Source organism: Cuculus canorus, chromosome 8 (assembly GCF_017976375.1).
Source record: "Cuculus canorus isolate bCucCan1 chromosome 8, bCucCan1.pri, whole genome shotgun sequence".
NCBI lineage: Eukaryota > Metazoa > Chordata > Aves > Cuculiformes > Cuculidae > Cuculus > Cuculus canorus.
The window spans coordinates 22,499,441-22,512,211 of record NC_071408.1 but is presented as its reverse complement, the minus strand read 5'-3'; the positions used below and the strand labels follow the sequence as shown (position 1 = coordinate 22,512,211).

Below are 12,771 nucleotides of genomic sequence, written 5' to 3'. Positions count from 1 at the left end.
CTCTGCTAGAGGTGTAGGCTTGGCTATGACAGGATACTCTGCTCAAAGGGGCTGCAAGTGACGGTGCTGAAGCTTCTTTTAAAATGAGAACAAAAACCTGTGTGCAGAGGTTAAGAAAAAAAGAAAAGGAAACTGTCTGAACGTAGGGACTTTCTTTTTTTTTTTAGTGAGGATACTGCATGCGGCTGAGATGCTAGAAAATGGATAAAGGAGGATTTGAAACGAAGAAATGAGAATGTTAACAGAGCATCAGTGGACAGGCTTAGTAAGGTTTATCAGATTTGGATAAAAGAAAGGATAGCTATCAATCCTCCAACAAGCTCTCCAAGTTTAAACAGCTAACACATTTATTCTCATTCATGAGGAGAACGCCTTAATTTGACAAGCAACCTCACTGGAAATGCTCCCACTACAGCCGTTCACCAATGCCTCCAGTTTCTTTCTCAGAATCAGTTTAATGCCTCTGAAAAGAGCTGAGTTGACAGGTCTTAGGACTGAAGGCTTCTGATGTGTTCACACACCCAGAAAACTCCAATTTTGCCTGGCAGTGCCTTCTGCCTGGTCCTCTGGCCAGAGAACTGGCCATCCCACACTGAGATGGAGCAGCGACCCCTCAGCAGAGACTGCCGATGTGCATGCCCAGCCTATGTGGGGATGACAATCAGTCATAAAGAACTAGACAAAAGCCACCAATTCATTTCATGTGAGTTACCCAATAACCACCAGAAGACAGCAATCTGTCCTTGGATTAAATTTCCATTTTAAGAACCCACATGTGCACTAAAAACATGGAAGATAAGCAAGACTAGAGAAGCTGAAACACCCAGAAGAGAAACGCTCAGCTATTTCTAAATCCATTAATAGCATCATTATGCTGAAATTATGTGGCATTCAGAACATATTTACATTCATTTTGGGGGTTACCTAGAGCCTTGAAAAAAAGAAGTTCAAAGCAATTTCAAGTTGATTTTTCTTATAAATAAAAGACTCCATGAGATAACTCCTACTGGTATGAGCAGCAGCAGCATTAAATTAGTGGAGGCAGCCACAAGTGTAAAAATTGTTTTAATTTCACTAACTTACAGTGGGAAAAGAATAATTTTTTTCAATAGCATCTACAATTACCTTCTGAAATTGTCTCTAACTCAAGCCTCCTGTTCAAAGAAAAAAAAAATGCATATGCTGTTAACAGAACACCAAGAGATTCATACAGAAAACAAATAAGACTCTTGAAAACTGCCGATTACCTTAAAGGACACAGAACCAGGGGTCTAAGCACATCACCAACCTACCACACTATAATAATTTATTACTTCAAATTGTCCATGCACAAGCACATAATTCCACATGAAACAGGAGGCAACATAAAGCAACCTATGCCTTTTCTTTGTGAGCCAACCCAACTGGAACGGTGCTGCACAAGCTCAGCACAAGCACAGTAACCTGTTCCTGTGGACCTCCGAATCATGTGGAATGAAGCTGCTTTGAAAAACTTTGTGTCTAATCTGTAGTTAATTGAATTAGTGAGTTGCATCAGACCTTCGTATTGAGATTCATACATAACAAACTGCAAAACGGGTTTCATTAGCAAGAGTGAGACCAGCAGGTTGAAGGAAGTGGTTATTCTCCTCTAGCTGGTGCTTGTTACGTCATATCTGAAACGGTATGTCCAGTTTTGTGCCGTCCTGACAGTACCGGAAAGGCATTCACAGCCTGGAGAGGGTCCAGCGGAAGTCCAGCAATATGTCTATGGTGCTGGAGCATATGATAGACAATGAGGGGCTAAGGGAAATGTGTTTGGTTAATCCACAGAAAGCTAGAGGGAGATCTAATTGCAATTCCCAAATACCTAAAGGGGAGATACAGTGAAGCTGGAGGCCAACTCCTCTCAGAACGACACAGCAAAAGGAAAAGAGGCAATGGGCACAAGCAGTAACACAGGAAAAAGTAAAAAAGGACAAAGAAAAAGTATTCTTACAAGGAGTGGCTAAACACTGGAACAGGCTGCTCAGAGAGTAAAACTCTCGTAAAATTTGGTTTCATTAAGCTGATTGCAAAGAAATAAATTTATCCAGTGTTTTACTCAAAGACACAAAACCTCCACTTAAAATGTATTTCATTAAACAACTTCAGTGGAAAGACAGAACACAGATTATGAACTAGGTAGATATAAAGAGCTCAAAATTTGGTTTTCCAATGAAGAAATATCAATGTGTGCTTGCAGGTAATCAATCAATCAACTCTTTTACCAGTAATCTGGAAGTAAAAATAACATTGCAAATAACATTGCTGATACCACGTTCAACACCAGAAATATCGATGGATGGGTGAATAACTACACAGAGCATGAGATAGCTTCTTCATAGCCTGGGATTGTTTGCACGCAAATAATTTAATAATGACACACACAATTAGAGAAGATCAGTATTAGAAAGGTCATTTTAGTTCTGCATAAACTTTTAAGACGATATTCCCTAAGTTCTGGTGGTCTGTATAAAAAGAAAGCTGGAAAACCAGCTGGGATACTGAAAGGAGCCACAAAAATGAGTCAAGCATTCATTCAAAAGAAAATATTTGACAAGAAGAAGCATAAAGAGACAGTTTGAGAAATGGCTTGATTACACAGTGTAGGAATTTTCACAGAGGGAAAACACTGTTAAAGAGCTCTTTCATTCAGCAGAGAAAGGCCTAATAAAAAGCAACGACCATTTAGGGACTGAATTTAAAACAGTTACTGTAAACATATATCATTCTCTCTCTGTCCAGTGAAACCAACAAGCTATTAATAAAGAAGCGTCCAGACCTATCTATTACATCCCAGCAGAAGCTAGCCTTCGTCTATAGGGCTACACTCTGCAGGAGGAAGGACATGGTGATAAGCTGCCGAGCTACCACTGAGGAAGCTTTGAACATTGTTATTTAAGTCCTTACCACATCATCTGGGTATTAACCCTTATAATCATGTTCCAAACTGACTAACTATACTCTGCCACAGTAGTAAATGAACACTTAATTCTCCACAGAATTCACTTTATGTTCTCCAACCAGCTCCAATTGGAGAATCCTCAGTTCCTCTATGTTTCTAAAATTCACTACTTCGCGTTGCAATGTAGAGTGGATTAATTTGTTGGCAGAAAAAGTCATCCCTTTATATGCAATTTGTAATAGTCATTCTAGGACTTTTATAGTCCTAAAGGGAGATGTTGCATACATATTAAAGTATTACTCTAACTCACCAGGAGGGCAACCAGCCTCATCAATACCACTTTCACAATCCTTCTGCCCATCACATCTCCATGACGACGGGATACATTTGTTGCTTAAGTCTCCACAGCTAATTTTTTCAGCTGGACATACTTGTTTGGCTGGAAAAATAAAAAAGAAAAAAAAAGAATCAAGTTAAATGTAATTCTAGATATTGCTAATATTGTTTGTACCTTTAAAATTACTTATATTTTGTACGGCTCAATCCTGAGACATAATGATATCCGAAGTCAACATCAATTCTGAGGCATGGTTGCCTACATATCCCACAATTGCTCCCCAAAAGAGATCACAATACTATTACATGGGAGGGGAAATCAGGTCTCCTTGACACAGCCATCCCCAGAAATAAAGACCTTCCTGTCCCTCCAGCCTGTGCCTACACCGGCCAACCCTTCCTGGAACATAACTGTACAGGAGCATGCGAATAAAATAAATACCAACTCTCACTCTTATTTTCAAACTGAACTCGACCAAAATGAACTGACAGGGTTGCTTCAATAGATCTACAGGGATTTAAATGAAGAATCAGGGGATGGTTGAAGGACTAGAATACTCAGTGCAAGTAATGTTATGTACAGCAACAAGACTGCATGTGTGTGATTGCCTCAACCCCCCAGTACATGGTGTTTTTGCTATTAAAACACTAGCATCCTGCCCACAGCAGCAGTGGTACTGGACGAACTACTTTGAAAATACTACTCAAATTAAGTCAGGAACACCAAATTGTCTAACTTCACTATCAGGGTTTACCTGTATATGTTCGGTATTGCAAGGCAATTTATTAATTTAATCATCTAGGCAGATGATAGTCAACAAATGTAGGGAAAAATGACAAGCACAAGCATGAACCCACACGTTAAATAAATATAGATATAAATACCTAAATTAAAGGTGACTGTGATCTAAGACACAGAGACACAGGAAGACCCACAAAGCAAACCCCTCAGTACGTGCAAGAATACTCTGCCAAATTTATCTGGAACCAAGTAAGCTGCTAGGCTCGTTCTCTTCTAACTACTTTGCACTGCCAAAATTCCCTTTTTTTAAAAAATACTAGTGTAAAGAGCAACAGATCTACATTTATTGTGACAAGACTGCTTGAATGCATAACATTCCACAGTTTCAACAATCATTTAGTATTCTGGAATCATCATTCAGTTCAGAAGGATTTGCTTATTAAACAGACCAATTTCTCTCTTTAAAAAAATATGTTTCCAAATAGTTCTTCCATTGGTATTAGTGATGATGAGGTTATATATAGCTACAGGTCTACTGAAAATGGAGGAATTTAAATTCTGAATTAAAACTATCTTTCATGTTACTCTGCTCTGGTAAAGGTATTTATGCAAAGCCAATCAGCTTCACAAGTACTGAGCAAAAGAGGATGAAAATTGCACTTCTCCCTCTCCACCTGCACAAGAAGGCTGTAGAGGGGCATTTGACAGCCCCAAAGCATCAATCAGCCACTTAAAAAGCAGTGCCATTTAATCCCAGGACTTCTCCATCTTAGCACCTTGAAGTGTTACACACTTTCTAGAAGCTGTGGGCAATCAATACGTCAAGAAAAATTAGGTCCTGCCACAGACAGACAGTTCGTAACAGATGTAATGAAGGTTTAAAACCCTGAGGCAAAACAGCACTTTGTTGAAATTTGCTCACTGCATACCTAAATAACATTTATGAATGTTGTACTATCTACAGAATTGCATGATCTGCCTGCCAACACTGGTGCCCCAGCACAGAATAGGACCCATGTCCCGCAAATCCCTCTAAGCTGTGGGTTCATTATGCATGACTGCAGGGATGCTCCATGGCGCTGAACGTTCGTGTCCTTCCTCTGAAAACTGCATCACTTGCCAACTGTGCAAAATGGTGTAAAACAAGGTGCTCGCCCTCACCCTTAGGGAAGATGGCATGTCTCAGCGCATACTCCATACCCAGAGCTGTATGCCAGGGTGCACCATCGTTAAATATGTTCAAGTAATTCGGAGATACTGAAATTGGCAACCAGGAGCTCCCTCAAACAAGAAAAAAATGGAGCTAAAATGATCCATTGCCAAAGCTTCAAAGAACCTCAGCACAGAGGGCTTGCACCCAAAAAAAATACAGCTTCTGCCAGCCTTACCCAGCCCCTACACCCATAGGTGTGAGCCTGGAGAATGCTGAACTGAAAAATGAAAAAGTGTAGCCAAGTCACTACAAATTTTTGGAGGTTTTTTCAGCCTCTGTACAGAGCCACACAGGGATTACTGACTATGCTCTGGCAGTAGAACCTCTGCCAGGCAGGGATCACAATAGCAGTGTCACCTCACTGCCATCAGTTCCTCTGAGGAGAGAGGTGGTATTCAGAAGAGAAGACAGCAACTTCTAGGAAAGGGACAGGGATGGCCACAGGTGACAATAGGCTTGGGGAGGTGACAAGGACACAGCATCTGGCTGTGGGGAAGGGACCCCAGCAACTCAGCTGCCTTGTTTTCCAAGGGACCTGCCAAGCCCTGTCGGTGAAAAGAGGGGGTTTTGCCACAAATACGGTATAGAGGGATGATGTGATTGGGGTCCTCAGCAGCCATCTAGGCTCTGCATTCCTCCATCTAGGCCCCCAAAGCCTCTCAGCTCTGAGCCGTGCAGCTCTACAGCCACCAAAACCCACCTTCCCTCTTCCAAACACCTTCACTGCCAAACCCAGGCTGCCAAGCAGCCGCTTCAAAGTGTCAGGCAGGTGGGAGTTTGCTGCTGGGCAAGGAGGTCACAGCTGTCCCTACCCTGTGCATGGCTGCAGGCGATGGGGCACTTGCAGCCTGCTGAAAACCTCTTCTCCCCATCATACCATGGTTGGGCTCCATGATGAGGTTTACTTCTAGGTTGCCCCATGCTCTAAACCAAGCTTTTACCAAAAGTAAACACATACTTAGAATACAGGAGATAAAGTTGTTAGATACAACTTTCCTTGCTGGATTTACTACTACAAACGGATTTCCGTGCTTCTGCACTTTGAAAGTTTGTCTCCTGACCACATTTGTGCAGTGCATTCAAGGAGTTTTGTATTGGGCTGACACAGTGGGAAAACTGGGAGGCCAAAAAATGCCAAAAAGACATTTCATAAGCAGGGTATTAATCCACATCCCCCCAGAAAGTTTCTAGTTCTCCTCGCTCAGGCTATCGTTATGGAAAGGAAGATCTGTTTTGATGTCAAGTAGGACCAGATTTTCATTCTCATAGAAAATCTCCATTGAGGATTAGTGGGTCAAGACAGGTGAGAACACTTTCGCACACCTGATTTTGAAGAAGGTGAAATATAATCATAAAATTGTATTATAACACAGGGGGATCACTAACCAGCAAAAAGGTTATTTATTGATCACAGTTTAAGTGTGGACATTATTTTTGCTTGGCTGCTGCGGGCACGTGCTTAATGGCTTTGGGAAGCTGAAAGGTTGGGAAAGGTATGGACAGAAGACTCCTATTTATGGAAAGCAATCTCTGTGTTAATCATCTTGCTGACAGAGTAATTACAGACATTTAAAAAATGTAAATCAAAGTTTGCACTTGCAGTGATGCAGCAACAGAAGCTGCTGTTTGTCACAGTTCATCAAATCTTTGCATTCCAGTGGTTTCTGCACCCAAGCAATCACTGCATGGAAGCCACCAACTTGCAAGCACTGGCAGATAACAGATAGGGGATCTTACATAAAACCCAACTCAAAATTTTGATGAAAATACTTCTGGCACTATTTCAGCAAGTTTTCCTCTCCCTGAGACGCTACAGCAGTGTAATTGGATTCAATGTTGTTGTCCACACTATGAAACAGGCTTTTAGCAACTGCAATCCAGACTTACCATTTCTGTTTCTGCACATTGCTCACACAAATCCAGGCCTTCTGAGCTGACATGACCAAAATGTTTATTCTTCCTACTTTCCTCTTCATCCAATCAGACAGGAAAGGGTTAGTGCTGTACGTGACAGTGAGTGCTCTTACCCTGGATATATTCTGGACCAGTGCTAGTCATAGTAAGATCTGCCTTTTCAGAGAAAGGCACCATTAAACAACTTGGTTGAAATGTCAGAGACATCAAGACCAATTTATCACAATGAATTGCAAATGCCAAGGATGGACAACAATGGTTTATTTATAAGGAGACAAGAGCAAAGAAGACAAGAAGGTTCCATTTACTCACTACTGCCAATAGCACATTCTTCTTTTTCTATACAGGAGGCTACAAAGTCTTTCAGAGAACCATAGAGCCTAACTGGCACCCCACTGTTTGCTTCCTCTTGTGCCACTGCTGTGCTTTTCAGGCTTGGACATCATGTATATTCAAGAAAGCCCAAGAAAACAGAATTGATTTACTTTCAGATGACCATTTGTCAGGTTCTCACCAAACAGGTACTCTAAGAGCATACACAAAATGTAATTAAGCTGCTTCTGCTGGTGGGAAACCCACAAGACTTTTAATCGGTAGACTGAAAAGAATGCTGAAATAACTCCCCATTCTCTCCAGACTGCCCTCATGTTTTTTCTCAGGTTCCTCAGAAGAAAAATCCCAACCCAAAATTTCATTCTGCAACAGAGAAAATACCATACTAAAATGGTTTAATTAATTTCTGATATTGTTTCCGCAAAACTTCCACTACTACCTTTATTATGGAAGGTAAAATTCTTACCACCCTCTTTCCTCTATCAATGATTTAGTTGTCAGCTATTTTTAAAGGAATGTTTTTTTAACAAGGAACTCCCCTCCTCAAATATTAAATTTTCTTTTGTCATATCTGGCAGTCCTATCTTGGACATGGAACAAGAACAAAATAAATGTTCATACCTGCCCATGTACAGGACTCATATCTCTATGTTTCCAGCCAAAAGAAGTGCAATTGTTAAATGAGCAACTGTTCAGAAGAAAGGAAGGGAGCTGACAGGTAGAGATGGCTTAGGGAAATTCAGAACTCAGGAGTTCCCATATCCTGGGGATTTATGATTCAGAAAAAGATCTCAGTCACAAGTCTGCATATATAAGTTTTCTTATATATGTGTGTGTGTGTGTGTGTCTGTATGAACGTATATCCCAGTCTACACTTGCTACTGACTCACATTGCATACTTTCCCACCGAAGCACTTAGGGTGCATAAGAAACACACTTCAAAATCCATTTTGTGACTTCAATTACTATCAGCGGCTGAAGGGGTGTCTACATATTCTCCTCCCCCCGCCTCTTCTCAAACCTCAAGGCGAGTGCTAGGAACACTAGATTCTACCCTATTCTCCCACTAGTTCACTGTGTAGCTCAGAACAGGTTGCTGTTGCCTTAGTTTACTTCACTTAACCCTGCAAGACACATTAGATTTTCTGCTAGAGATTATTATATAATCATGTTTGTTATATTTAGTTAACCTCCTTTACCTCCTCCTTGTGCAAAGCTGAGTCCAAACCAAACAAGAGCCTCACTTACAGTGATAACTGTTTGTGTGGGGACAATAACATCCATGGTGGATGCATCTCAGGAATTTCTTTGGGCTCGGTGTGCAGAGCACACACTGCGACTACACAGGAACTCCCTTTGACCCACAGCTTTTCCGGCTGCCTGCATTTGGATCTATGCGTTAGCAGTACCCCGAGACAGAACAAAATACGTTACGGGGAATGCTAATCAAAGAAGGTTAGGATTCTGCAATGAACTTACCCTTCTGTCATGTAAAGCAAGATGATAAGAGCATCAGCCTGCTGGGATGGCAAACTTAAGTGAACTTGCAACTTCTAAAGCACCTGGTGCAACTGCATCCAGTAGCAGTATTTGGTTTGCTCACCACATATGTATTAAGCATAAGCTTGGGATCACTGAGAAACCAGACAACTTCACATTTTCAGTTGAAACTAGCCCAGATCAAAACAGACATCATCATCAGTGGCTTCAGGGAATTCGGGGATTTGGAATGAGACCAAATCACCACTACAATTCTTCGTTGACAGAGGAGGCCGATCCATCCATCCATCCATCCCCTAGCACTGCATGGCCTGTTCAGGGTCAGAATTGGGGCATACTGGCAATCATGATTCCCAGGACATGGGAACTTGTACCACTGCTACCTGCCTCTACATTTTTGGGAATATAAGAACACATTTATGGGCAATAACCTTCATAGGAGCACACAAAGGCAGAGAAATAGTGAAAACATATACTTTCTGCACAAAAAGATAATTCATTTATGGCTGTTGCCTTTAAACTCTGAGCATAAATTACTGTAAGTGACTAAAAAAACAAATTAGGAAAGGCTGCTAGGAAACTATATTATAAAGATCAAGAAATCATATACTAAACAGCATTAACAGTTGATATACTTAATCAGAAGTTAGATTCTGTGATGTGGTTTCTTTGATGGTGACTTCTGTTCAGAAGTTCCCAGGGGTACAGAAAAAAAAAAATAGATTTCACTCCACTGCACTGGTTCTTGTGTACTCATAAGAAAGGCTTCTTTACAACAGCATGAGTCAGGAGTCTCATGATTCTCCAACCTTCTCTTCCTAGAAACTGGAGGGATAAAATAAGCCTAATGTACAAACAGTTCGGCACATCTAAACCAGACAGCATGTACCTTGATTTTGTGCAGATTATCGCCTTTGAGATTGGAGTGAAATAATCACAAATTCAAAACCCCAGGATTAATCCTAATTATTGAAATACATACTCAATTTTAGAATAAGAACAAGGTAGCTTTTATAGATACAAACAGACACTACAAACAACCTCAATGAGGAAAATGATTCTCAGGAGCAATGCCAGTAGTTTTAATCCATAATATAAACAGTATTTCAGCACAGTGTAAAAGAGGTAAGATATCTCTATAGTAGGCTGAAAAGACAAATGGCATCGGATTTTATAGTAACAACTAAGCTTCATGTCCCACGACTTGAGTCACCTGCATGAGTCGGGAAGGGATTCTTTACCCAAATTCAGAGTTATTTTGACACACTTATGTTTTGTTTTTAAACCTTTCTCAGAACAGTGAATATTGGCAAAGCTAAGATAGCCTGCTGCACAGAAAGGACTAGTACTCTTGGGCTTTCAGCACATAATTTTTCTTAGATTCCCAATTGCTATGCTTAGTCATCCATTTTTAAAATGAAAACTACCATTAAACTTGGATAAGAAAAGCATTTCCTTCTGTTAGTCAGACTGGCAGGACTTCAGCTGATTTTGTCATTCTGTAAACATCACAAATGCTCACTTGCTGCAATCATCTGAGTATGTCTTACCTAATTAATTCCATAGCTTTTCAAGATATCATTTTGATGACACTTCTGCTCTCAATCTGATACGCCCAACAGGCCCTGCTGCTGAGAACTCAAGTGCTTTAACTCAAGTCACTTGGCTTATTTGGGGTAGATCCAAGTCAATTTTAATGGTCCATGGTAAACAGGAGGTCAAACAATCCTCCTTGGTGTCAAACTATAAGAAACTTGTGAAATAATTGTTCTTAACCTATTCTCATGGTCATACTCTCTGAAGTTTCTGAATTTACAAATTATGATCAAATGTTTAACAACAGTCAAAATACAGATTGTTGAGCCTCATTAATGCTTTTTTTCCCTGTTTTAACTATCCAGCACTTCTAAACCAACAGTGTTTTAGTGGTGTTTGTACAATACACAGTGACATTCCTCCACTAGCAAGTCTCACTGAGCATAGAGATCAGTTTCTGAGAGATCAGGACAGGTCAAGTGATTGAAAGATGTACATGATACAAAAAAGATTTTCTGCTCCGAAGCAAAACACGTTTCTTTACCTGCCACTACACGCATGAGAATTCAAGAACATACTGTAAAGGCTCATTTCCTGCAGCAACTTGTTACCCGAAAGTTCCCTTTCTCGGAGGACACTTAACACCTTCATGCAGAGGTTTAGCAAGACTTCAACAAGGTCAGTCCTTGGACTGTCTTGGCCTTTATACTCCACCTAGATGATTCAGCCCAACTTCTTATGATCAGTAGCACTTGGATGTCTCTTAGATATCAGCTAAATGTCTCTAAGCACTGATTTGTTCAGAGATGTATGAATCCCTTAATCAACTTGAATGAGACAAAATGTAACTCAGGGTTTCCAATCCTTAGCATCATTTTAAATAGATTCTAGACAACAGTAACATGCAAAACAACTATGACCACTACCTATTTGTGGCACGATAGTGCTAGAAGGTGTTGATCTTGATGCGGAGCTGAGCATGAAGGATAAGACATGGCAAGGCCTAAGAGGTGTACCACAGAACCAAATTGCTGTAGCCCAACTCCAAGTAAAACATTGTTATAGCATATGTAACACTTAAAATACCACAAACCACTTTCCACTTTTAAATGCTAGAGTTTTACATCTTTTCTGAACCAACAGCCATGTGGTCACCAGAAACATTTATTCAGATTAATCCAGAGATGAAATTAATACAGCCCTGTAAAGACAAACTAGGGCCTAACCTATTCACTATCATAGAATCACTGGGTTGGAAGGGACGCACTGGGTCATCGAGTCCAACCATTCCTAACACTCCCTAAACCATGCCCCTCAGCACCTTGTCCACCCGTCCCTTAAACACCTCCAGGGAAGGTGACTCAACTACCTCCCTGGGCAGTCTATTCCAGTGCCCAATGACCCCTTCTGTGAAAAATTTTTTCCTGATGTCCAGACTGAACCTTCCCTGGCAGAGCTTGAGGCCATTCCCCCTTGTCCTGTCCCCTGTCACTTGGGAGAAGAGGCCAGCTCCCTCCTCTCCACAACCTCCTTTCAGGTAGTTGTAGAGAAAAATAAGGTCTCCCCTATGAGGGGAGAGGACTACTAAGCACAGTTCCCATTGTTTAGGAGAACAAAAAGGAGATTTCAGCAAATTGAAGACTGAAGCCATCTGCCACCTTTTCCCTCTGCTTCTACACATTTTGGTCCTTTGCATGTCTTATTTATGGATGAGACAAATGCATTATTTACCCTGGACTTAAAATGGAGAAAAGTTCAAGCATACATGGAAAAACTCCTGACCCAAGAAATTCACTGCTGACTTCAACTGAATGAGGAATCAAGTCCCAGATCATGTTGAGAATTTGCCAAAATGGGTCCAGTGACTGCTTCATCCCAGTTAGGATCCCAGAGGCCAACATTGACTGCGGAAACCAGTCAAAATATATTCTTGCAGTTGTATGTCATTTACTTCCTTATATTAACTTGCAGAAAGATATTACTACTACAGCGACTTTTAAGAGGAGAACAGCTATACAGAAAACAGTTTTTTACTTTTATCACAGCAGTCATGAGACAGACTAGCCCTTTTAAACTCAAGTAAGATAAAACCTTAACTTATATCCGCTTATGGGAAGAGTTCAAGGTACTCATTTAAATCAGTACAAAAGGAGCCTCTGTTGGTATTTATGGGTATAAAAGTGCAATGTCAGAGACTTCAAACTGCCTGGTGCTACAAATGCCACTGAAGCTCATCACCTAAGCAAGCACAAGTCAAAGGGGTTAGACGTT

At 40.8% G+C, this 12,771-nt stretch overlaps 1 protein-coding gene across 4 annotated transcripts in view; it reads right to left on the bottom strand.

Moving 5' to 3' along the window:
* The window catches only part of LRP8 (LDL receptor related protein 8), a 191,795-nt gene that overhangs the window by 41,226 nt on the left and 137,798 nt on the right, over nt 1-12,771 (bottom strand). For all 4 annotated transcript variants that reach the window (XM_054073260.1, XM_054073258.1, XM_054073259.1 and 1 more), the window contains exon 4: nt 3,237-3,365. In XM_054073260.1, coding sequence (XP_053929235.1) covers nt 3,237-3,365 — 129 coding nt within the window. The remainder of the gene's footprint in view (nt 1-3,236; nt 3,366-12,771) is intronic.